The 27,737-nt window shown below is 36.2% G+C and overlaps 1 protein-coding gene across 2 annotated transcripts; it reads right to left on the bottom strand.

Moving 5' to 3' along the window:
• Positions 1-27,567, bottom strand: LOC122800847 (C-C motif chemokine 2-like). 2 transcript variants are annotated; one of them, XM_044070162.1, is made up of 4 exons: positions 27,437-27,567; positions 26,396-26,504; positions 13,099-13,176; positions 1-1,046 (listed from the first exon to the last, which is right to left on the bottom strand). In XM_044070162.1, the coding sequence occupies exons 1-4, from the start codon at positions 27,516-27,518 to the stop codon at positions 968-970; spliced, it is 348 nt and encodes a 115-aa protein (XP_043926097.1). In that variant the 5' UTR covers positions 27,519-27,567; the 3' UTR covers positions 1-967. The 2 variants fall into 2 exon arrangements, with proteins under 2 accessions (XP_043926097.1, XP_043926098.1); XM_044070163.1 differs by lacking the exon at positions 1-1,046 and adding an exon at positions 10,427-10,445.
• Positions 27,568-27,737: the final 170 nt, after the last annotated feature.

The following is a 27,737-nucleotide window of genomic DNA, read 5'->3' as shown; positions in this document are numbered from 1 at the left end:
TTAGTGTTTTAGCACTTTCATCTTTTATTGATGGATAAGACTTCTTCAGATACAAATACATAAATGCAGTGTAATCAGTTGTACACACTTGATATTCTGTAATTCAAAAAAATACTAACCTGTCATAAAGAGATAGAATGTCAAAGGACCAATCATAAGACTCAGCAATAAAATAACCCAACCCATAAAAAATGCTGTGATTACTAAGAGATTTCTGCATTAAAAGATACATTATCATCATGACTTAATTAACTAATATGCGCATAGATATATATATATATATATATATATATATATATATATATATAAGGTCAAAGGACAGCAATTCATAAGTGGAATAATAGGGCACCCAGTGATGATAAGCTAATCTCTAGTTCCATTATAAAAACAAATGACTCTAAAGAAGCCAAGAATCACCAATGATATACAATGATGCTAATGGAAGCTGCAAAGATCTGTTTTTGGCAGGGGATAAACAGAATATGATTTTCTGCCTATTATGTTATTTAAGGATGGATTGTTCATGTGTCCCAGACAGTTGGACAACTTCCCAGTTACAAATGCAAAATACTGAAAGATACAAACATTTGCTAATATTCCATTAAAGTGTTTAGAGTAAGGCATTGCTATCATAGTGAAACAATACTGATAAAAAAAACATTTCCCATATGCCTTTTTGTGGATATTATCAGAGTATGTGATAGTAAGCAAAATTAAACTGTGTAGTTAAGAACAGAATGAATGTAACATAAAACATGGAGCTATGACATATAGTCAAAGAGCACACATATGTTTCAGTGCACTATTTTCAGTAGCAAACTGCTAAAGAGTCTCTGCAAAGTTAGTAGAACATCAATATGTGGCAATCAAATTAAAATGGCTGTTAATGACTAAGTAACTTGAATCCAGTGATGCATTTTAAAACATATCGCATCTTAATATGGAGGTCAGGCTTCTTTGTGCTCTCCTAAAATGATGTAGGTTTGAATCCTTGATTGCTCTGTGTTGTAGCAGGAGCTTCATTGTCATTTGGATATTTAAGTTTGCTGAAAAACAAAATAAAACACTTTGTTTATTCAAGAAGTAAATTGATCCATATGTTTATATATGTGTGTATATATATATATATATATATATATATATATATATATATATATATTGTATTTATGTATTCCTTCAATTTTCATGCATGTTTTGAAAGTCATGGACAAATAACCATGTTTCAAAATGAAATCATCTAATTTGGCACATCACTGCCTTTTCACAGAGAACCTAGCATTTTTGGTCCACTCACACACTTCGGGGTTGTGCATCACTACAATTGTATACAATAACTGTTTTTCTTTTCTTAATAAGCTGCCCTTTGTTTGGTGATGGTTTTACTGGTGGTTATGGAAAGAAATCCCTCTGCTATTTATAAAATCAAATGTAAATAGTAAGCTCTGGAGTTAAGTACAACCCACAGGGATTATATGCTTAGTGGCAAAATGCAGGAAGTTTCTGGTTATGTTGGACTATGTTTTAAGTCAAACAATCCTTAAAGTCACTTGGCCTTAACAGAAAATTCAGAAGGATATGAGACAAGTGTTTTGCTATTATGTAAATGTCATGCCTGGCATGATGTTTTCCAGAGTCAAAAAAGTGTTGACAAGCAAAACATATGTCTTTAATACCAAGGCATAAATATGTTCCTTTAGAACAATTTGAGAATGGATCATTGATAAAAAAATATACCAGTCACTGGAATAATACTGGAATTAAGAGTTATTCTAACAATAAATACAAATGCTCAAAAATTATAATATACAGACATTTTAATGATTTTGAGTTTTCCTTTGAATGGTTATGCCCCAGCTGGCCAAATCTTTAACTGGTAAGCCACAACCAATTAACAACACAACTTCCCTCAAATGCATCCACAGAGCAGTCGCACAATATACTTTATTAACCCTTTTGGCTGCACAACTAGAGGGAAGGGAGATATACACTACAAGGGGTAGCTTACTGCTTATCCAGTCTGCAGTCTCCTGTAGTGATGGACCTCTAAGACCTGGAAGACTAGGGGAAAAAGCACTGCAGAAAGACTGCTTGAGGAAAAGGCCACTTACCACTCAGGGAGCTAGTTTGCTTAGTAAGTTGTACCTAAACAGGTTTCAAAATTTAAAATAACTGTATCTAGTATGGAAATGCATTTGCATTCAGATGATGTCAGGTATCAGTGCAGCCAAAAAAATAAATGTTTTAAATTATTGACATTAGGTGAAATGAGTAATTCAGTTCATGAAATCTTGTTGGGGGTTTCCTTTTTTATTCACAGGCTGATCAGCTGAAAGATGAGATTTCAACAAAGGTTTCTCCTCTCTTCTTTGACTTTAATGAATGAGAGTTAGATGATATAAGAAATTCTTAATAAATCTTTCTGGTGAAGTTACAGCTTTACTACAGGGATCAGGCCTGTCAATGTGCATTTCATGTGAAAGACAGTGAATAAAATGACTAATAAGTATCACTGTCCTGATCAGGGTAGCCATTACTGAACAGTACATTGCAGTCAGCACCTGTTTCACCAGATCAACAAAATGCATCCCAGACTCACCCCTGAGCCATACTGCTAAGACAACTCATTAGCAAACTGTGAAGGCTTACAACTGTGCTATATATTCTAACTCATGTCTACATTCATAGCCTTAGAAAAACATTTGTCACTGCACTGTGCATAGGACAGAGGTCAATGGCAGCTCTCAGACTGTTATGCTAGAAGCATGACAGTGCTTGTCCTTGCTCCGAAATGTCATGCCTGTTATCACTGGATCCCTATTTTTTTTTACTAATGTCCTTTTCAGGTTGCATTGTAGGGTATGAATGTACCAGTCATATGTTAAGATATGCTGTAGTGCCAGTTCTATCCCCATTATGGATCCAGTTAATCTGAAATCTCATTGTGGTATATCTGAGCACTGAAGGCATTTCACTGATAATCCTCTGTAAAGGATAAGGCATGCATGGAGTTGTGATTACCATAAGCCCATAGCTGGTAAATGTCAATCTGCTACAATGTGTCTCACCACTGGATCCCCCCAACATACACACAATGCAAATTTAAGGCTTTCCTGAGTCAAAAAAAATTCAGTACCCTGTAGATGCTGCAATCTCAATGTTAGAAGAACCCACAATGATTTGGGAAGGAGGGAAACAAAAGCTACCCACTCATCAAGAAACAGTATTTCTAAAACTGTTTTTAAATTACTGACTCATTACTTCACATTAGAAGGGAAATGCTCATGCAAATTAACTGCTTGCAAAAGTATAAAAATTTACTGAGACGTTATGAAAAGGAAGAAGAAAAAGACTTGTAGTCTCATGAAGAAGAAATTGGCTGGCAGCAATTTGCCTGACAGATGGGGATGATTGTATGTAAATCAAAACAGGTAAAAAAAAATGTTTTACTTCTTTTCTTAGCATTGAGAAAAGGCATTTTGTAAGTATTCCATATCCCCAAACTGCAGCAGTTCATATGGGAGTGGCATACAATCTGAGTGTCTGCTGCAAAGGCTTTACCACTCAATAAAACACCATCCTGTACCTCTCATGAAAAAGTTGCACACTCATTGAACTCCAACCAAAGAGTAATAATGAAACAATCTAAATATACTATGACCTGTGTATTATAATAGGTGACACTTAATATTAGCTACCAAGCCAAAATAAAAAAAAAAAAAAAAACATCATTCCTAAAATTGTATCCATTCAGGAGCCTGTAGTATTAAGGCAGACTGTATGGATAGTTGACTGAAGAGTCCAAAATGATGACAACAGCATTCAAACTTCAGCTGTTTTACTCATGTGATAAAATGCTCATCAAATGTTATACCACATCATGAGAAACCTATAACTAAGTAGCATGAACACAACATTCCAACTGGTTAATGAACAGCCCAGCAATCTACAAATTTCTTTGTAATGCCTGCTGGAACATACAATAGCTGAGTGCAAGCAGACACATTTTTTCATTATGAAAATCTTAAAGAAATACTGCTACAACAATCCACATAGCCTTACAAGACATTGCACTCACAGCACGCTCAAGATAAGAACAATGCAAACATAAACACACACCACAGCTCTCAACCTTCAAGTTCCATAATGTAACAGTAACAATGAAAGATTAGCATGTAGGAAAAATAAACAGAAATATTTAACAATAGAGCTCAAATTAAACAGAAATATTTAACAATACAGCTCAATTTTTTTTCAGGCTGTAGGAAAAGGCAAAGGTAAGTGTAGTGAGAAGGTAGAATTAGAGAGTTAAACTTAAAGGTAGGATAGATATAATTAGAATGATATAGCTAGGTGGTGGGAATATGTAGATTATAGGTAGTATGTATTTAATGGTAGTATTAAAAGTAGAAAGTGACAGAAAAGAAAATGTGTCAAGATAGTTGTATAGATCTGTAGAGTAGGATAATAAAGATTAGGGATAACTCAATATGGTATAACAGTATGACATATACATAAGTATATTTGCTATGTGAAACAGTTTTGCTAGATTAAGGATGTTGTGGATATGTGTTGCATGTGCAGCTGGGGTTATCAGTGAGATGTTGTTTTAGTTTTCTTTTTAAAGGAGATTATGTTGTCTAATTCTGTAACTGATGACGGGAGGGCATTCCACAGCTTACTTATGGAATGGGAATAGAGGCAGCTACCTGCTCTTTTACTAGGTTTTGATACTTTAAGTAGGTGTTTGTTGTTAGAGCATAGATTTTTGGATGGGACATAAGGTTCAATGATATTTTTCAGGGAAGGGCAAAACTTGGGTTTATAAATGAGTTTATGGGCAAAGGTAAGTTGTGTGTAATGTAGGTAATGTGCAAATTCTAGCCAGTTTAGTTCTCTAGTGGCCTGCCAATGGTGGGTGTGATTTGGTTGGGCTGATGTGAATTTTGCAATCTTATAATAGCAGGACTGCAGTTTGTGTTGCAAAGAGTTGTGGAAATTAGTGAAGATAGGAGACCCATATAGTAAGGCTGGAAGAAGAAACATTTTTGAAAGTTTTATTCGGATGGATTTGTCTAAGTATTGTTTGTTTCTGTAAAGTTTGCCTAATTTGAAGCGAGTCTTTTTTATTGCATTATTAATATGCAAGTCAAAGCTAAGTTTGCTATCAATAGTAATTCTTAGCAGTTTGGCCTGATTTACTAACTCTATTTGGGTTTTGTTTATGGAGAATATAGTAAAATCTGTGGTAACAGGTTTAGATGCAAATATGAGTAATTTCGATGTATTATGGTTAAGTCATAGCTGTGATTGGTTTAGCCAGAGTTCTATGGATGTAAAGGCTTTTTGTGTTAACCTTTGGAGGTCAGAAAAATTATTGGAAGTACAGATTATGTTTGAATCATCTGCATATTGTATGGTAGTACAGTCAGAGGGAACTTTATGTAGGTCATTTATAAAAATGTTGAATAGTAGGGGTCCTAAAATTGACCCCTGGGGCACTCCTATGTTATTTGAAAGAAAGCTAGAGAGGTTATTCTGCCACCTTATGGATTGCTGTCTGTTTTCCAAGTAACTAGTGAGACAGGTTAGGGTAGCATCAGAACATCATAGTGATTGTAGTCACGTGATAAGTTTAATTTGGGAGACTGTGTCAAATGCTTTTGAGAGATCCAGTAACAAGACTGATGTAAGTAGGTTACTATCTAGGACATTATAGATGAAATTTGTGAAGGAGACTAGGGCAGTAATGGTACTGTGGGATGTCGAAAACCATGTTGTGAAGGGGATAGTAGGTTGTTGCTGGTTAAATATTCAACCAGTTGTTATTGGATGCATTTTCCATTATTTTAGATAGAGGGGACAGCATGGAAATGGGTCTAAAATCAGATAGGTCATGAGGGTTCCACCTTTATGAAGTGGAGTGATTATTGATTTTTTTCCAGAGCTGTGGGACTGTGTGTTCTGCAAGTGATCGGTTTATAAAGATACATACTGGGAAACCTATTGCCTTAGCACTGATTTTGAGGTATTCAGGGGGGAGATTATCAGTGGATAAGGAGCATGGTTTCAATTTGCCAAGTAATGCTTGTATTTGAGAGTTTGCTGCAGGTTGGAAGCTAAAGGATGGTATGGAGCTGATATTGCCTTGAGGTATGGTGGAAGGGTTAATGGGGGCTGCGGTATTTCCTGCATTTACTAATGTAAGGATGCTCCCACCCTACCTAATTTCTACTACACTTTCTTCCTAATCTTCCAACCCTTCTGTAGACCCATTAATGCCTATCTTGCTTCTATATCACTAGAAACTCTAGAGCGAGTTAAACTGGCATTTTTTGTTACTCCATATAACAAGTACTACCCACTATTAATCCAGATGTTTGTTCTAAGATACAATCTTTGATGAAACTCTTTGTAAATACATATTTTCTTCATACTTATTTTTTCTTATTTACTGTATTTATGCATAGTTATGTTTTCAATGTGTGACAAATGTGTTTTTAATGTGTACTTTAAATGTATTCCTACTTTGTATTATGTATTCAACCTTCTGGAACTTTTCTCCTCAGGACTCCATTGAAAATGGGCCATTTGTGGCCCAATGGACTATCCTGGTAAACAAACTGAAAATAAATATAAATAAATAAATAAGGATAATATCAATAAAGTTTTTATTAACTATTTCAGCGATTTCAACAGGGCTTTTGTCTGGAAATGGAAATGGGTTTTGAGTGCTGGCAGGATTTAGTAATGAGTTAACAGATTTCCAGAAAATTCTAGGATTATTACTGTGGATGTTTATTTGTTGAGAGAAGTAAGTCTCTTTGTCCTGATTAATGGCCTGTTTTGCTTTGTTTCTAAGTATTTTGAAGGCAGTTTCGCTGGGCAGGGTCTTATCTTTTCTCCATTTGTGCCATGCTTGGTCTCTATTAATCAGTGGTTGTTTGGTTGACTTAGATAACCAAGGAGCATGGTTATGTTTAACTCTCCTTTTTCTTATGGGGGCTATGGAGTATCTAGAAAGACAGTATTGAAGTAATGTACTGCTTCGTCTAAGAACATATATTTCAGTGGGTTCCAGTTTAGTGTTTGCAATAGGTTGCAGAAGTGAGAATGGCTAAAAGTGGCTAGATTTCTGATATATTTGTATGAATTAATGCTTGGGGTGGAGGCTGATTGTCTGTGTATCAGGGCTGGTAAGTGGTCACTTAGGGTGTTGGGAAGCATGTTGGCAAAGGAGTAATATTGTGAGTGGGATACTAATATCCAGTGCAAGATGGATTCAGGGTGATTGTTTGTTGTCTGTGTTGAGGTTTGTATAAGTTGTGTAAATTTGAACAGATTGATGGAGTTTGTGGAGTTGCTTGGTGTTAGTTTAAGCCAATTTATATTATTGTCACCAAGGATGATGGTTTCATTTGAGATGTACTGTTTAGACCATAATAAGAAGTATTCCAGTGTTGGGATATTGAGACCTGGAGGAATATAGATGGTGGCAATAGATATTTGTTTATGGTTGTTGAAAAATAGTGATGCTAATAGGATTTCCATATTACTGAAGGTGGGAACTATTTTTGTATGGGGTATTATATTTATGTGGTTACGATGTATTAATGCTAGGCCTCTCCCTTTTTTATGAAGTCTATCTTTTCATAATATCTGATATCCAGAGGGAAGTATTTCTGAGTCTGATATCTGGGGTTTGAACCAGGTTTCTGTTAGAGCAAATATATCAGGTGTATACTGTGTAAGCTATGCATGGAAGTCAGATACTTTGTTGCAAATACTACGGATGTTTAATGTCACAATGCAAAGGTCTTTTGGTGTTTTCACTGAGAGTGATGTAGAGTTGTTAATATGTTGGGTGGAAGACGGTCCAGGGTTTGGATGAATATCTCCACTTTGGCATAATAAAGTGGAGATAGTGGTTTGGATTGTGGATGAAATGTAGTTAAGTATGGAATAGTGCATGAGATGTATAATTGTTTGATTTTTAGGTATATTAAAATACAGTTTGGTCTTGAAAGTGGTGGTGTCTCTGTGATTGAAGAGTGATGATGAAATATCAGAGTAACTATTCTGAGATGAGTGATGGTATATGTATGCTGTAGTTTTTGTTGGGGTTAGTTGGTGTAGTGTGGTGTTGTGAGAAGTGAGGTGGTAGAGAGTAAGTTGGTTAAAGAAGGTTAGGGAAGTTACTGATAGTAGAGTTACAGTGTGCATGATGTGAGATGTAGGACGGTTTTAGTTTTTTTGGTTGTGGAAGGTGATGAACTTAGGGGAGCTTAGAGCCTATGAGGAGCTTGGAAGGAGTAGCCTGTGATATATAAAACTACACATTGTGGGGGTGGGAGGGAATGGGGGCAGGGTAGGGGAGCGGAGCAAACGGCGTGGGCTCACCACACCCCTGCAGAGCTGAGATTGAAAAAACTATCAGTGGAGGACAAAGGAAAGGTTTGTAGAATCAAGCATTTCACTTTATTGAGTGGGGTTATCAATAATACACTTATGGGAGTGACTGTGCACCAACCCTAATTAATAGATTTGGATAGATATTGTAATAAGTTTGTAGTAATTTTTTTAACTGGGATAAATAACTTACTGTAAAATATTAGTAGGCTGAAATATAGGCGGGTAGCACCATGCACTAAGAAGGTGACTAAGAAGAATTTACTTTAACCAGATATTGACCGGAGCTTAGGTTGGGGTCAGTTTTGGGAGCCCTAACTGCTGTGCACACCTTACAATTAGAGAGAAAATAGGATAACGAAAAAAAGGAAAAAAACGCTGCCAAAAATCCACGAATATCAACCAAGTTTAGTTTATTGTCATTAAACATTTTTTAATTTTTTTAAAAATATTTTGAAAAAGTTTTAAAAACTTAAAATACCCTACTGGTTTAAATTAATAACCACAGCACTATTAACCAAATACAAATACGTTAAAACTATAATATTTTAAAATTTAAGAATCAATTAACATTTCACGGCTTTCAACCTAAGTAAACATTTAATAGAGGAAGCATCATTAATCCCAGGATAAACATAAGCATTTGTTTTTAATTGCCATATCAGTTCTTGTTCCTCGAGTTGTAATTGCCAGGGACCACCTCTTGGATTTTGTGTAACTTGTTGTACTACAGTGAAATGAAATCTATGAGAATTAAATTCAGTAATGTGCCTTGCCAAGGCATTAGTAGCCAGGCCTTTGGAAATTGCACAAATATGCTCATATATACGCTGTTTAAACTGTTGTTCCGTCTTGCCTAGGTAAAATGCTGGGCAGGACTGACATGAAGCCAGGTATACAACGCCTTGGGAGTCACAATTATATTTATCGGGGATAGAATACCTACAACCTTTAATATAAAAGCAGTAGCCCGTCTGAATGTGTTGACAATACCTACACCTACCACATTTAAACATCCCTTTCCTTTGTTTATGGTGACCATGAGGTAGTTCAAATAATGTCTTTAGAGAGACACCTTTTTTAAAAAACACAACTGGTTTCAAACCAAGCACTTTCTTAAGGCTCGAATCTTGTAAAATTACATCCCAGCTATTATTCAAAATTTCCCTGTGTGGAAATGCCATGTCGTTAAATTGTGTAATAAAAATGGTACTATAATTTGATTTACCAACTAAATCCGTTACCAGCATTGTCGTTTGAACAATGCTAGGTAACCAGATCGAGTTAGTGGAAGGATAACCCTTCATTAAAATAGGACCAAGGGACCCCTCCACTCTTTTATTTGAAACTTCCATAGTCAGTGCATGAACCAAAGATGGTGGATAACCACAATTAGAGAACATCCAACCCAACGTGTTACATTCTTGTTGAAAATCATCATCAAGCGAACACATTCTGGATGCTCTAACCAACTGGCCTTTGATTACCCCTCTTTTTTGAAAAAATGGGTGATTGCTGGTAAAATGTAAAAAAGAATTACTATAAAAGGGTTTCCTATAAATTGTGGTTCTAAATCTGTCATAGGTTACGTCTTTGTATATGTTAATATCAAGGAAATTGGTACCGTGCTCATGGTATTGGAAAGTAAATTCCAAAAATGATGTAAAGGAACCCATAGTATTAACTAATCTCTCAGCGTCCACTTGTGTCCCTTTCATAATAATAAAAATTTCATCTTGGTACCGTGTATACCATACTACCAAGTTATTAAACAAAGGATGGGAAAATAAAAAAAAGTATGTTCCCAAAATGCCATTACAGAATTAGCAAAGCTAGCTTAGAGAGAAAAAAAAACTCTAATCTCTGATTATGTATACAACAACAGTATTCATCTATATGAAAAGCTTGAAATGGTTGCCTTGTTGTTTGTTTTCTTTTAGTGTGAGACCTGTCCAGTAACAAGCGAGCGGTCAGAATCTATTTTTGTTTATGTCCTGGAAGGGGGGGGGATCTTCATGGAGAAAATGCCCTGTAATTACCTAGAAAAGACAAAAACAGTAAGGTTATGAGCAGGGAAGAGCTAATACAGTAAGAGGTACAGAGAATACATAAGACAAATACACAGTACAAGGAATTGGTATTCGAGGAGAAATAATACTTCACTTGGTATTCAAGCAGAAATAATACTTAACAGAATGAAGTCATATTTTAAAGTATATATAGATATGATTCAATATGATTTAGAATGGATATCAGTTAAAAAATGGTATGGGAGACATTTTCAATGTTGTACTATGAGAAACATGGACTTTTTAAGACACAATATGAGGAATGTTCCTTGCAGTGAGGTACATTTGAGAGATATTTCTCACACGCACAGATGCATGTCCACACACACACACACACACACACACACACACACACACACACACACACACACACACACATATTCAGGCACACAAAAACAACAATTATTCCAGCAAGAAAAAATACCAAACTGAAAACTGAAGTTCAGAATATGAAAGCAAACATAAATAAATAAAACATTATCATCATCTTTACAAACTGTGAGAAAGTAAAAGAACTAAAAAGATAACTAAAGGAACTCTAAAATTAGCAAAAAAACAACAAAAAAAACTGCAGAACTCTCCCAGCTTCACCATACAACAAAATTGAGTCTATATTAAATGTTCGAAGAGACTTTGTTTCAAACATATAATCATCGACACCTAAAGAGTGAACACTGTAAAGTGAATGGCCACACCCTCAGATTTTTTCCTCGGGGAAAAAATTCATGGGGCCGTACACAAAAAACACAAACTACAAAACCCTAATCAAGTGAGGGGCTTCACCTCCCACAACCCCCATGTGGGGGGGTGTGCCCCCCAAACTATCCTAACTAAATATACCAACTTCCAGATTGCTCTACATTGGGGAAAAGGGCAGTTCCCGATAACGGCCAACTGAATTTTTTCCCTGACAAAAATGTTTGCGGACGTGGTCGCTGACTCTTTAGAGCATTCGCTCTTTACGTGTCGATCATTATATGTTCGAAGAAAAGCCTCTTTGAGCATATAATATAGACCCTGCAAAATTATAGTAATCTATATATAACTAAAGTGATAAAATGCTAGAACTATAACTCAACACAAATTCCACACATTATAAATAAAAAAGAGACACTTCACTAACCATATGCACACAACACAGACTTCATACACAAAATGCAGACACAAATTCCCCCCAAAAAGCTGCCCAACCAAATCTAACACCAAGACATGCAAACTAATAAACAGTAGAGAAAATAGTTAAAAATAGAGAGAAAAAATGAGCTGCAATGAGATGGTCAGAATCAGCATTTCAGATAGATTTAACACAATATTAATAAACTGCAATTAAAAGCCTTAATGCACTACCTAACAAAACTAAACTGAACAGCTGCAATATAGTCCCCGACCCTTACTATATTAAACAAAAAAAAAATTAAACACTAAAAACATTTAAAAAGTGAATTCAGAACAACAGCAGGAAAACTATGTATAAGACAGTGCTAGTCATTGCAGGGAGTCACATATTCACTTGTCTGTGTGATTAATGAAATATCATTCCGTAGATTAAAAAAATGTAGGTCATGGTTTGTGGCTTGGTTCACTAAGAAACGACCGTAAAGCAAACATCCACATATTCCACACAAGCACAAACACAACACACACACAAACACACATATATATCTATGTATATTTATATATACATATATATATATATATATATATATATATATATATATATATATATATATATATATATATATATATATATATACACACACACACACACACATACACATATATATCAAAACTGCATAATTTTGTTTTAAAATTTTAAATAATGGTAGCTGCATGTGCAACATCACAGTACAGTACAGAGTAGGATTTCACTATTTTCCAACTTCAGTTTAATCTCAGAGGTGGCATAAATATAGATATATACATATCAAATTGGCAGGGGGTGTGGGGGTGGGGGGGCCTTGCCTGCCTGCATAAAATAACATTTAAATTCATTTTTTGTTATTGATTTTTAAGTAATATTGAGGTTTGCTTTATCACAGTAGACTGGATTGGGTGGGTTGATTGTACAGTTTTAAAGCAGTTTTCTTGGTTTTTTTTTCCACTGTAGTGTGACCATGGAGTTGGTATATATAAGTTAGAGCATACAAGGGTACTTGACTCCTGCAAAAAAACTACCGCAAAAAACAGGTAACAATACAGGCAAAATATACTTTGCTCAATGGACTTCCTCAAAATAGCTTACACATACTCACACACACACACACACACACACACACACACACACACACACACACACACACACACACACACACACACACACACACACACACACACACACTTTAGTTTTTAGCTAGAACTACAAAAATGTGACATTACGATCCTGATGTACTACAAAAACAAGCAACTGATGAAGGAAATGCATAACATTTATTAACATTTCCATACTTTTTTCCTTATAATGATATGTTGATGTAGAAATGATGGCCTCATATGTGTTAGATTTTTATGAAATCATTAATGTTATATTTCTACCCCAGACTCTCACTTGTTTACAGCGAACTAAATCTTACATTCCATCACATTCATCTGTACAAATTAAAAAAAAAATTCAATTTTTACTTACTTCAGTTGTGCTACCTTATTTTGCACCCATTTGACACGTGGATTGGAGCAGTACATTCTCCCATTTTCTGTAAAAAATCTGTACAAAAAGGAAAACCATTACAAACATCTGTAGAACCTACCAAATTTATTCCTTTGCATTCAAGACTGCTGATATGATAGACCATCACTGGTTCACTGATTTACTTTAGTATTACAGATGACTAAAAATTGCGAATATAACTTAATGATTAGGACATACTAACAGGATATTTGGATATATGTCTACAGATTATTGAACATCACCTGTACAAACTGTAACATTTATGCTTTATAAGGGGCAAAAATTGATTAATAGCCTTCTAGGTAAAAAAAAAAAGATGTTTTAATGGAAAAAAGATGAAAAGATTAATGACTGTATAGCCAGATAAACTTGTTCAGGCTAGTAAGAGAAACATTATCAGCATAGAAGACACTGATAAGAAGAACAGGCCAAAACATGGGTGTAATGCTTAGTTTTGTGGTTGATTCAGAGGTTAAGGTTCTGAGCTGCAAGTCTTGTGGTAGAAAATTGGTTCTTTCAGTGTGAGCTTGAGCAAGTTGACCTGGAATTAACTTAGCTTGGTTTTCCTGTTTTCTTTTTAGCAGCTGGCTTAGCCCAGTTTTCTCTGACTCTCAGCTTTGCATTACTTTGTGTCTATCCCTTCCCCCACCTTGAACCTGCACACCTCCCCTCTCACTCCTGCTTAATTGCAGAGGTATCAAAAAGCCTGATGTAGAAAGGCACCATCTTTGACTTAGCATTTCTGCCTTGTTTCATATGAATCCCCAGTAGTGTGCTTGCATGTAAGTACTACCTGGTATTGTTTTTGTTTGTGATTCTTACTGCTATTTTTGAGAAGTTTCACACATGGTATGTATTTTTTGTCATGCATATTTCTGGTTGGTAACAGCTCTATCTGGTCACTTGTTTTCTGCAGTTGCATTTCAACAGCGTTTTTGTTATTTTTTCCTTTACTCTATTTGCCCTGCATATGAGTGTTTTTGTTGTGCCGGTATATAATTCTATTTATAGCATATTGTGACTTTAAATAACAGGTAAAATGCTGCTTTATTCAATAATGTGAATACTGTGACCTGCCATGTGTACTTTTAGAACATGTAACCTGTTTGGCAATTAGTGTATAAGTTATTGTAACCTCTGAGGGATACAACTGACTCTGTGTATCTGCATAGCATCACTGTTATTTCTGACTTTTAGCTGGAGACTATATCATCTTACTAGTTACTTGTTTCTGTAGCACACCACTGATTACTGACTTTTAGTGCAGAATGTTAAATTGTGTGTAGCATCTTAGAAGTTATTTGTTTCTGTAGCATGCCACTGTTGTTCCTGACTTTAGTGGAGAATGCTAAATAGTGTGTAGCAGCTTAGTAGTTACTATTTTGTCTTCATAACCTTTATAACAATACATAATAGTGTAGTGTATGTTATAATAGCTTGTTATTAACTGCAGTTACCTTTTTGTTTTTTTTCTCTGCTATCCTTGCATTTGGTGTTGTTCATAGAATTGTGCTGTTTCTTACAAGGTATGCTGCTCTTTCCCTGCATTCTCTATCTCAGTTACTTGGTAATCAGAGTGTTTTAAAACTTCAGACCTAATACTTACCTCCTTTTCCTTTTAACTTCCAGTCCCCTCGGCAAAAGTTACATCCTGTGTCTTGGCCAACCTCCAATCAACCCAAGGCTGTCCCATTGCCCTGCACTGTGAGACCCTGCGTCGGTGGAACACTAAAGTGCTTTCAGCTACAGTAGTGTATGTTAGAGTTGTATTTAATCTGTCCTCCAAACTGAAGACTCTTTCCCCTTTCACTGTATGCATGCATACTACTACCCCCCCCCCATTTCTCTCTTCTATAGTACTCCTAGGTCAATTACTTACTTTCTCTTGGAAAAAGTTTATCTATATACCTGCAGCCCATACTTCTTTTGTTTTTCCCTGCAAAGTGGTGGTCCTTTTCACCACTCTGTACTAGATTAGTAGTATAACATTTGTAGTCAACAGGTAAATACTGCACCACACTGACCTGGAATTAACTTAGCTTGGTTTTCCTGTTTTCTTTTTAGCAGCTGGCTTAGTCCAGCCTTGCATTATTTTGTGTCTATCCCTTCCCCCACCTTGAACCTGCACACCTCCCCTCCCACTCCTGCTTAATTACAGAGGTATCAAAAAGCCTGATGTAGAAAGATACCATCTTTTGACTTAGCTTTTCTGTCTTGCTTCATAGGAATCCCCAGTAGTGTGCTTGCATGTAAGTAGCCCACTGCCCTCTATGTTGCTCCATACTATTACTGCATCCAAGTGCCCCACCTGCCCACTAGGTGGCTCCATACTATTAGCTTTAGGGTCTCTAAATCCCTTTACCTCTTCTTCATCGAATCCCCCTAACACAGTTCTTAGTCATCTCTTTATTATTGTTCTCTCTCACACTGTGGTCCCAGTATAACCATACAAATATTTCCTTATATCACTCTGCTATAATCCCACTTCTATCTTTTTTTAAGCTTCTTACCTTCTTATATGTCTCAACACACTTATCTTCAGACTTCAGCACTCCATTGATTGTTCTCCTTGATCTTCTTCTTCTTTTGGCTCTACCTGCTCTATTTGCCCTGCGGGCTCATTCCACTCCCCTACCCTACCCCGAATTTCCACCCGCCCCAGGTGTCCTACACTTATCACCTTGCCACTCCCCCTCATCTGACACCACTCCCACTCATCAAAATCTATCAGCATTAACCAATCATTCACAGGACCCAGCCCTATTACTCATACTCTCTCCAGTCTCTCACTATATGCTAATTATAAACACCCCAACTCTATTTTAAACAAGCATTACTCAAATACCCCTACAATGTATCCAAATATTTTTAACAAATCTTCAAACTCTAATCCTATTTACTGCCTAATACCCCCCACTTATAATTCTCTATCTTCTCACAGCCTATGAATACCAACACCTCCCTGGCATCCACTATCCTAGAACCAAAACCAGTACTACTAATCAGCCACATAATTCTAACCAACCACTACCCCACCTCTCATCAAACTCTTCTAATGCAAAAACTCAGTATCTCATCCGTGCTTCATATATTAATCCTAGAACTAAATACTACCACAAACTCTTATTAAAACTCCAGAAATTTGCTATTAGATTACTACCTAACCTCATAGTGGATGGTGACATCCACCTTAACCCAGGCTCAACCCCACCTGTTAATATCAGCCACACAAATAACACCCATACTAGCCTACAAAACTCAAGTAATGCCCCCAACTCACTCCTAGTGTGTCACCTAAACATTAGAAGTATAAACAAGAATATTCACTACTCCCTCTTGGATGTCCACTCCCCTGATATGCTATGCCTTACCGAGATCTGGCTCAAGCCTACTACCACTGATAATGAGATTATACCCCCAGGGTACAATATATTAAAACCTGATTGCATCTCTAAGAAAGTAGGGGGGTAGCCATCTTGTATAAATCCACTCTGGAAGCATCCAAAACTAGTACCCCAAATGCATTGTTTACTAACAATGCAGAAATACTCATCACAAAGGTCCAACTCATCAAACACAAATCTATAAACATTACATGTATCTATATTCCCACAGGTGACAACACGAATACCTTGGAGGGTATCCTCCAATGGCTCTCCACTAACTGCTCCAGGAAACTATTATTCTCGGGATGTTAATATCGACTGGAATACTTGCTCTTCAGACTTCCCCTCCACCCATATAAATTTGCATGGCTTCTCCCAGATGATATATTCCCCAACCAGAATCAATAAACCTAACAAAAAAGAAAGTATCCTAGACTGGATATTAATAAACAATCTACCCCAGATATTTAAAACAGGCACCCTACCTGAGGACTTTAATGATCACCTCCTGACCTATATAATCAGAAAAAGAAATGACATCCCTCAACAATCTTCCTTTAAAACATTAGAAGTTGTAAGAACTTTATTCAGACTAAATTTCAGAATGAACTTAACACGTGACTGGTCCAACCTATGGGTATTTCCACTAGATTAAGCTGTCTCCTACTTTAACTCTACATTTCTTGCTATCCTGGATAACCATGCTCCCCCACGCACTATCAGGACCAATTATAAAGTAGCACCATGACTGTCCAATGATACAAGGCAAAAAAATGATTAGCAGAAACAAAGCTTTCACCTCCTGGAGAACCACTAAGTCCACAAAAGACCACCTTATATATAAACAGCTGAGAAATGATACAAAGAAGTCTATTATGCTAGACAAAAACAGTTACTATTGTAATCTGCAACAAAAGCACCAAAATCAACCACAGAAATTCTGGTCAGGCATAAACAAACATCTCCACCCTAGCCAATCAACTACCCCTACCCCCTTAACTACCCTCCAACAACCTCCTAAAATTGTTGCTAACACCTTTAACACTTTCTTTACAGAAACCATGCAATCCCTAGCCAGTAAGCTATCTCCCTATACCCCAAGTACCACCAACCCCACACCTGATAACAAGATCTCCTTTAAGCTTGATCCAGTACCAACATCTTTTATTAAGTCCCTACTTAAAAAAAACTGAAACCCATCACCCTTTCAGCAGACCTGCTACCTGCTGAATATCTCCAAAAAGCCGCTAATGAAATAGCATACCCCATATCAATTTTAATCAATAGAACTATCCACGAAGCCTATTTCCCCCCATCTGGAAAATCTCCATTATTGCTCCTCTTCATAAAGGGGGAGATTCCACTGAACTTTCAAATTGTAGGCCTATAGCCATTCTGTCTCCCTTGACTAAAATAATGGGAAAATGTATCCAAAAGCAATTTCTTGCCTATCTGAATCAAAACACTCTCCTAGACCCCTCCCAGCATGGATTTAGACCTTGCCATAGTATTACCTCAGCCCTTCTCTCCTTCTCCCATGCAATAAATCAAAACCGTAATGACAACAAGCTCTCCTCAGCCCTCTTCCTTGACCTATCCAAGACATTTGATATGGTAAATCACCAGCTACTCTTAAACACATTAAAATCACTCTCCATAGATAACCTAGCAATTACCTCATTTCATTCTTACATAAGTGACAGACAACAAGCTGTACTATGGAAGAATAACCTATCGTCCCTTTTACCAGTCACCCTTGGAGTTCCACAGGGATCTGTATTAGGTCCCCTCCTATTCTCCATATTCATTAATGACCTGTACAAAGTCATCCCTGATGCAACTTGTATTCAGTATGCAGATGACTCAGCTCTTACAATCCTTGTCCCAAATCACTTTCAACAAAGTAGAGAACTGGGTTACTGGTTGCCAACTACTATTAAATAAAACCAAACTATTACTCTTCTCCCCTACCCACAAGGTCCCCTCACCACCTCTCACATAATATCTAACAATGGTACCATAATTTCCCCAGCACCTAGTACTAAACTACTGGGAGTGATCATCAACAACAACCTCAAGTTTGTTGCTCACATAAACAAAACTATTAAAACAGTTAATAAAAAAAATGGTCTCTCTCTACAGGATTAAACCATTCCTAACCCCATCTGCTAGAACTGTTATCGCCCGTACACATCTGCTATCGACCCTTCTTTATGCCTCACCCATCTTTATGCCTCACCTATCTACGTAAACCTAAGCAAATCAAACCTCAATAAATTTACTAGGTGCTACAATAACATTGCCAGATTTGCCACAGGATCAGCTTATAGAACCCATCACTGCCTTAACCTTCAGTCATTAGACTGGCTTGAACTACCCTATCAACTGCAATATAACCAACTAATAGTTGTTCACAAAATCCTCTATCAACCAGACAGTACACCCATACTGAAAAATATTATTACCCCGTACAGTAACTTAAAATCCCTTCGCTCTTCCAAAAAATTGCAAGTGCAAACTGTTAAAATCAACAGCTGGTGAATCACTATTCTCCAACTCTGCTGGTAAAAACTGGGACCTACTTCCTGCTGAACCCACCACTGACCCCTACTTATCCCAATTCAAAAAAATCCCTCAGGAAATACCTAAAAATGCAGTGGCTTTGTCCCTATACAAACCCTGACTAACCTGCACTCTAACATAATTCATAAATGAGAACCTCATTACAAGAATAAAACTCTGACTCTGTAACTGTTTAAAATTCTGTGTATCACCCACCTACTGGAAAGATTTAAAGTTAACACTACACCATGTCTGATAACCACCTTAATATATGTGTTTTCCTTTTTCAGATGATATTTTTAACCATTTCTTTCTCAGCTACTTGCTTCCAACCTTTGCTGTGTGTATGTGAGAAAAACATGTACCTGCGTGTACATATCGTTAAACAAATCTCAGTTTTGTGATAACTCACTGTAATAATTTCACTGTATTTACACTTGTTTTTGTACATTTGGAGCTTTTCTGTCTGATAACCACCTTAATATATGTGTTTTCCTTTTTCAGATGATATTTTTAACCATTTCTTTCTCAGCTACTTGCTCCAGTCAGGAGGAGAAGGTTACCACACACATCTACCAAAACAGCAGAGGCCACCAAAGCAGACACCCAAACAACCACCACCTCAGAACACAACACACATAGACCTCACAGTCAGAGTGTCAAACAGTCACAGCCCGGTGACTCCATAGTCAGACACACTGATGTCTGATGCCACAATACAGAGATAAGATGATCAGCTTTAACAATTGGCTTAAACACTGGTGTCATTCAAAGGTTCTCAGTATGGAGAACATATCAGATCACAAAAGCCGTGCAAAACAATAATCAGCCCTATGAACTTCTACCTTACTCAGCACCTGCAGGCAGGACTGGGCAAGGGCAATCCAAAACAAACAAAAACAAAGACTCTTTGGCAAAGGCCCAGTCTGGTCTGGTGGACCCCACCATAAAACAACTCTACAACAAAAGGAGGGCTACTACAAGATAGAGCAGCAAAAATTAAAAAAAAGACAACACCCTCGATCACTATAAAAAAAAAAAAGAGCTCTCAAAAAATCATCCAAAAGCAATTTCGAGAGAAAAATAGCTAAAGACTCAAAAAAACATCTCCCATTGCCCACCTTATCATGAAGGTGACACTTGCAGCAGCTGAGAGGCCACAAACTCCAGCTAACCTATGAACCTATTTTCTCCCCGGGCCTCCACTGAAAATGGACTTGTATCCAGTCGGACTTTCCCGGTTAACAAATGTAAAATAAAATTAATATAAAATAAATAAATACGTTTCTTAACCAGATATTTCTCATAGTGTCACAAAAGCAGATACTGCCAGCCCAGCTACCTGGAATTTTGTAAATAATCATATGTCATTTGTGAATATCAACATGATTCATATGCCCGTTACAAATATATTAGAACGGTATGTCATAGTGTATAGAAATGTGTACTGAACAGATATTTTATACACTATTGCAACTGTTTAGATGTATGCATTTTAAAAGGAGATTCACTTGCAAAACTTCAGAAGAATGGTTGAGGTTATGTTACTTTATGGCATAGCCATAAACAAAAGAGATGTTATCTTTCAGTTTCAGTACAGTAGCAGACATAATGTCTAGAACTAGAAGTTTTTTGTATTGTCTTTAAATGTTGAGGAATATAAATTATATCACGACTTCCACCATTTGCATTAGATGTAAGAGACATTATTGTTTATGTATTTTCACAAGCAGATGCTAAAATCAATTACTGTGAGCCTGGGAGTTGGTAGTCAGATGACAAGAAGTGATGTCATGCTGCCAGCTACCCCAGAAGAAATAACTGAAATATTAATTTAAGAACTCTCTGAGAGAGAGAGAGAGAGAGAGAGACTGTGCATTCTGTATTTGTATTTGACCTGACAGCAGCATAAGCTAGAAGATCCATTCACCACACTTGCCTTGCTCTGTAAGTAGGTTAATATTTCCTGCAATGATGTTTTAAATATTTCCTGTGATCTTGAACTCTGAAATTACTCTGATTTACTGAGTACTTTCTTCTTCTTTTATTATTTAGTATTAAATATATTTAAACCTATCATTGTGGCTGATATATGTGAGACATATTTAAGCTCTTTAAGTACTTGCATATCTATTTGATGACACTGTGCAGGCCACACTTAATAGCCTTGCTCTTGGTCAAACTACCATTTGGATTAATAGTAACATTACACAGTAGGATTGGACACCCTTTGTTAAGAGCATTAAAGTAGCTGATCAGGAATGACTGGTGGCAGGCAAAACTACATTAAAGTCTGGGCAGAAGGGGATATAGCTAGTAAATCTGTACCAGCCTTTCCCAGGTGTGTGTGCATGTATAAATCAAACTTCAAAGTGTGTGTGTGTGTGTGTGTGTGTGTGTGTGTGTGTGTGTGTGTGTGTGTGTGTGTTAGCTACTTAGGCAGCATCAGGAAACACTGGTTGGACAGAGAGGGTGCTGGATGTCTTGGCTTGGTCACTCAGCTGAGCTCTCAACTTGTAGCTGTGACAGTGGGGAGTCTTACTTGGGATCTGGAGAAAGAGGGAGAAACCAGACCCAGACTGACTGTGGTGTCTGTGTGCTCTCAAAGGACATTGCTCTTTACTGTGTGTGGGCTTATCATGCTCCCAGTGTGTATGCCCCTCACTGTTGCCAGTGATGAAGATTGAGACTGCTAGATTACTGGGCCAGTGGTGGGGAATCACACATAGGTCACCCCTGAAAGGGACTATGTGCTTACCTGGTTAACAAACCATATTATATTATTATTATTATATTCCATATACTAGAGTTTTTCTCATTATACATAGCTAACATCTTTCAGTGGATGCAAAATACCAACAGTTAGCTAGCAGACATCTTGGAAATGGTACAGTGGCTTATTATAGTGTGAGAAGTTTGTTGCAGCTGCATAATATTAATATACAAAATGATGCTTCAGAAACACAATAGCTGGCACTTATTGATTTACTTGTTTATTATTAGGCAGGCTAATAAACTGATTTAAGTTAGGACTTTTACCAGTGTCATCGCAGGGCAAAGGTCAAATGTAAAGGCACCATTACCATTTTAAACAGAAAAATCCCAGTACACATTGTTAAATATATCTGTGTAGTGAAAGTGCAATAGGCTTATGTTGTTATAATTGCAGTACTGTAGCCCTGATCTATTAATACTGATGATAATTTCAGTGTGATCCATATCCTACAAGAATGGCAACCATTTTCATGCATTGGGATAATGAACACTGGGTGAAACATAAATTAGGAAATTAGTTGTTAGTTTTCCAGGCCAACAATTCAAGGATCACTGCAGTCTTGGGGTCATGAGGCACAACTTAATATTTACTTCATAGCTTTTCAGAGATAAAACCATTTCTGACATTACTGGTTTGTGTGCTAACCAATGGCCTACCTTTCAGATGAAAAGAAATATCATTAAGTAATAAATAACACCTGCAGTTTCATTGCATAATATAAAAGTTAAAAAGATTTCCATACATCATCTGTATTTAGAAATACAACATTTAAATTTGCTATGAGATTGTACATGCCAATCCCAAACTATCATAGAGATGTTTCAGTTTTTATGACACTAGTTTGAACCACACGTGCAATAATCCCATTTCGGAAATGGAGAAAACCTTACCTTGACTAAACTGTTGTATTAATAGAAATCACATCTTTTTCATCTATTCATCCATCTTATATTTTTTCACAAAAGTGAATAATAATAAAAATTGGTGATTTTATTATTTTTGTAATCACTGCAAAGTGAAATAGACCTCGGGCACTTTTCAGCTATGATACAGACAACAAAAGGAGTTGGTAAATAAAAAGCAGTTAATCAGCGTATTTTTTAGGAAAAAGGGAAAAAAGAAATGTCCAAAGAAAACCAACATAGGAAGGGGAGGACTTGCATACTCCACACATTTGGTGACTGAGACAGAGACTGAATAATAGGCCCCAGGACTGCAAGCCAAAGATATTAGCCACTGAATGACCCATGACTTTGTTAGTAATCCAAGTGAATCATGTATCTCTATCAATCCCCACTGGTGGAAATGCAGTCCATCAGCATCAAATCCCTTAATTAAATTGTCCTCAAAACTCCTGAGTAATGAAAACATATATTCTTATCTCTGGTATTCCCAGCTGATGTTTGAAGTTACACCAGCAACTAGTACTCACAGAAGTAGACACCGTCAAGAAAAACTGTGCCATCTTCCGTACATCAATACAACTTCATTCCTTGAATGCTGATTTTAGAAACCAGTAGTTAGAATGCATGTTTTAAAGCATTCAAGTAGACATTTTAGTACATGACCACATCTTGGCCTTTTTTAATGTTAGGTCATGTTTTCAACATGCCAGTTATGCATATTTTTAATTATGCCTCAAAGGAAAATAGTTTCATTGAGTAAGAAATTCCCATTAAAGACTGAACTATGTAAATCACATGTCGTGAGCTGGAGGAGGCTAAAGTAACTAACATGAATACAGTGCTATCTCTGCTAATAACTCCATCATGCTGAGCCTAAACTTACTTAACGGATGCTATTTACTAATAACTTTACCAAGATTCTATACTATATGCCCAGATTTTTAACATGTAATTTATGATACTTATTCTTGTGGCCCTTTGCAATGCACATGAGGGCTTTAACCCCAAAACATAATTTCACAGATCATCCTTCCAGGTCAATATTTTAATATTTTAACTGGCATTAGAGAAGAAGCAGGTTCATAAACCATACATATTGAAATGTGTTGTAAAATGTTGAATGATGTGACATGCATTATCCATAATTATGTTGATAAATACAGCCTAACAAATATTCTAATATTCATTATTTAGATTTACCAATTTTATTTGAAGTCTGAAAAGAAAAATAGCTTTTTCCCCTAGCTGATATGCCCCAATGCTCTAGCATCATGGGTTCAGTTCTTACCTTTGGTCCTGTCTGGTTATTTACTCTCTACTTGGAGTTTTTGCATGTCATAAACATATATGTTACTTTCCTTCCATCTCCTAAAACATGCTGTCTGTTAGGTTCACTAAACTGCCTTTATAGTTATTGCATGTAACTTTGTGGCCCAATAAGGTTTAAGGACTAAAAAAATGAAATTGCTTTGTTTTGTTTTCAATATTAACTCTACACATGTACTTTTCCACCTCTAGGGACAATGCTTTGTAAGTATAAGATCATAGGAAGCACAAGTCAGTGTCAAAAGACCATTCACACCTTGCCAATACTCTTAATCATCCTCTATCCCAGGTACTGACTGATGTCAGACTCTTAAGAGGATTCCACAAAAATGGCAGTTCCAATAATTTACAGCTTTTTCTACCTTTACATATCACATTGAGACCTGTGATTTAGCATTCAGAAAGGAATGACATGTCTAAAATGCAGCAAGTGAAGGAAACATGGAGAACTTATATTTCCACTGAGGCTTTCAGGTATTTTACTTCAGTGGTATAAAATGCTTATGATGTCAGAACAGAAAGTCTGAGTACAAGACTGAAAAGTAATCCTGTGAAGTACACCCTTTCTTTCTGTCTGTTTCACTCTTTACGTAGATGTATCCAGAGTAGTCTGCGTGTCCTTTCTGTGACCATGTGACTTTAACCTGAATGCTCTGGTTTTCTATCACATCTAAAATGCATGCTTTAGGTGAGACTCCCGCACATCACCCTACTCATGGGTTCTAGTCCTAAAACTGAGAATCCAAACCCTACACATTACATTTATGAAACCTCTTTTCCTACTAATAACACTAAACATGAGAGACATGCACATACTCATGCACACATGAAGAATGCAAAATTTACCTTTCTTCCTAGACCTGACTCTAACCCTGACACGTAAGCACTTATGCACACTGTCACCTCCAGTGCTTACATTTTTTTGGTATATCCAAAAGTTTTAGCACTACCATTATTCCCATTTATCTTGACTGCATGCACATCTTTTCAGTTACGGTAACATTTGATGTTACTATTTTATTTAGTCCTGCACTCAGCAATGAATGTTCTCAGAGATATCTGTTAATGACCTCAGGAGTCATTAGATAGCACCACTACCACATCTATAAACCTATTATAAACCAAAAACAGGTTACTATGTGACACCAGTATGGGCTTTATTCCAAAACTCAGAAACACATGCTTTCATGTTAAAATACTTTTTCAAGTTAAAAAAACACAGCTTATGTCTTTCATATTTAAATAACATTCAGCTGTACATCACTGTAATCTAAATCAGTCATAACAGATGAGATTAAGTATAAATGACAGAAATATAAGGCAAAGCACATATAAAGCAGCTGCTTCAATACGTCAACTTTCTCATATTCAAAACAGGTTATAGGCATTAATATTCATTTAAGCCATGTCCTTCCAGAGAGGTCTATATTAGAATCTCAAAAGTTTAATGCATCAAATCACTAAAGATCGAACTTTAGTGATCAAACCATCAAACCATTAAACCATCGAAAACAACAAGACCCTGAAAAAAAAATACAACAAGTAAACCCCCCTCTATTTAAATATACCAAGTCTGAGGTCACACTTTAACAGAGTATGGTGCGGAAAGGGAAGATTTCCCTTTTCTGCACTGTAGCGCAATCTTGGATTTGGTGTATTCAAGTAGCAGGGGGTGTGGGGGGTACAGGGGGGCTTGCCCCCTGCTTAAACCCATCAGAGTTAGTATCTGATATTTCAATTTTTTTTTTTTGAAGTTACGGAACTTCGTTAATATGGTGTTGACCATATTGTATTCAATGTTCCGTAACTTCGAGATAATAATATAGACCCCTTCCAGAGCATTTAATTTAACAATCCATTTATGTTCATAATTTTCAGTAAATATTTTAATATCACCTTCCCTTAAACTGACATCATTCATCTAAAATAACATGACTCACCACACTCAGTAATATGCTTTGCTAGAGCATTATGCTTACATTAATTTCTAATGTCATACAGATGCTGATATATCCTATCCTATTTGTCTCTGTCTCTCTCTCTCTCTCTGTGTATAGCTCTCTGTGTACGTATTCAGATCCCACCTACACACACACACACACACACACACACACACACACACACACTCATATATACACATGTGTGTAAATATATACAGTATATAGAGTGTGAGTGTGTGTGTATATGTCATTACTCTATTTTAAATAATTAAGTCTGAGTCACATTGTAAAATCATATTTTTCATCAAACTCCTAATGCAACTATACATATTTCATTTTTAATTAAAAGCTAATACTTACATGATAGCTTCTACACATTGCAGTTGCTCTGGCTGGTATTCATAATTCACAATATGTTTCACAAAAGTTTTGGAAACTTGTCTGCAGCAGGAAGCAGGCTTTGTAGGATCTAAAAGAGAACAATGAGTTTATTCTGAAATATTGAACTTATAAATATATGTGCAAGAATTCATCCTTGCTTTAACATTGCTTCCAATCTGACTGGAGATTGTACATGTGTGTTCTCTTTTCTTACTGCACATCTAAAAAAGAATGGTTATACCTAGCCATAAAAATTATATCACTGTGCCCTCTAAGATAAGAACTAATGTTATAATGCCAGAGCAGTTCTGCCTTTTACATCATGATATTCATATTTGTTCAGCATTGTTTGCATTGCAGACTAGTTGTGTCCATATTCTACTTTTATTTTACCATACTCTATCAGAAGAATAAAAGAGCTGTAACAGTATCAAATGTGTTGTCATTTTATAACCTACATATTATTCCACCGATGCAAGTTCAGTTTAAACATAAAGTAACATCTTTTTAGTTATACGTATGTATTATATATCACTTGTAAAACAAGAAAATCTCCTTTGCAAAACATGTGAAAACTGATTTGTCTATAAATCACCTGTTTTAAAAAGACATACCAGGTTTTATTTCAGCTACACATGCACACACATATTCATTGAAGATACATACATAGAAAGACAATTAGATAGATACATACACAGAAAATTAGATAGAGATAGATATAAATATAGACCTACTGATTACTTTTTGTCTGATGTAAGAAAATACAGACTTCTAGCATCCCAATAAAATTATTTTGAAAAGCAAAACAAAGTTTTTTTTTTAAGAAATGCAGCACAGTCAGTAATCACTACAGAAATTTTTGATCAATGAGTAGGATTCTATGCATTTCTAAACAGCTAAGCAAACTGAATAATTTAAAACTACTACCACCAAGTAAGAAAAATTAAACTTCATCCATTCTAACAAGTTCTTCTAAATTGCTGTGACACAAAACTAAATAATAATAGATCAGTAACTTACTAGTTAAAGATAAGGCAGACAAAGCTAATCCTAAAATCACGATGAATCTGAAGACATAGCTGATGTGCATGAGTCCTGCCATTTTTTAGTAGTTGTTTATTGTTTCTTTCTCATGGACTCTTTACAGCTATGGAAACAGTTCTTTGTGATTTCTGCAGCCCGAATGTCAGAATATATAGCATCAAAAAGAGGAACCTTACATTGTGTGTTAACATTTTATGCAATTTTGCTAGAAACAATGATGGTAAAAATTATCAGGAAAAGGAGTTTTTTTTTTTCTGGGGATCATGACATATTGCTA

This window comes from Protopterus annectens, chromosome 4.part1, assembly GCF_019279795.1.
Source record: "Protopterus annectens isolate FY-2018-M chromosome 4.part1, PAN1.0, whole genome shotgun sequence".
Lineage (NCBI taxonomy): Eukaryota > Metazoa > Chordata > Ceratodontiformes > Protopteridae > Protopterus > Protopterus annectens.
This window is presented reverse-complemented; position numbering and strand designations above follow the sequence as displayed.

What these genes read in the sequence shown, in the direction of transcription:
- LOC122800847 (XM_044070162.1), bottom strand. Translation starts at nt 27,518, where the DNA reads ATGGCAGGACTCATGCACATCAGCTATGTCTTCAGATTCATCGTGATT. An exon ending in CAATGTGTAGAAGCTATCAT is followed by an intron (nt 13,177 to 26,395) that starts GTAAGTATTAGC and finishes CTTTTTGTACAG; the next exon opens with ATTTTTTACAGAAAATGGGA. An exon ending in AATAAGGTAGCACAACTGAA is followed by an intron (nt 1,047 to 13,098) that starts GTAAGTAAAAAT and finishes TTTGTTTTTCAG; the next exon opens with CAAACTTAAATATCCAAATG.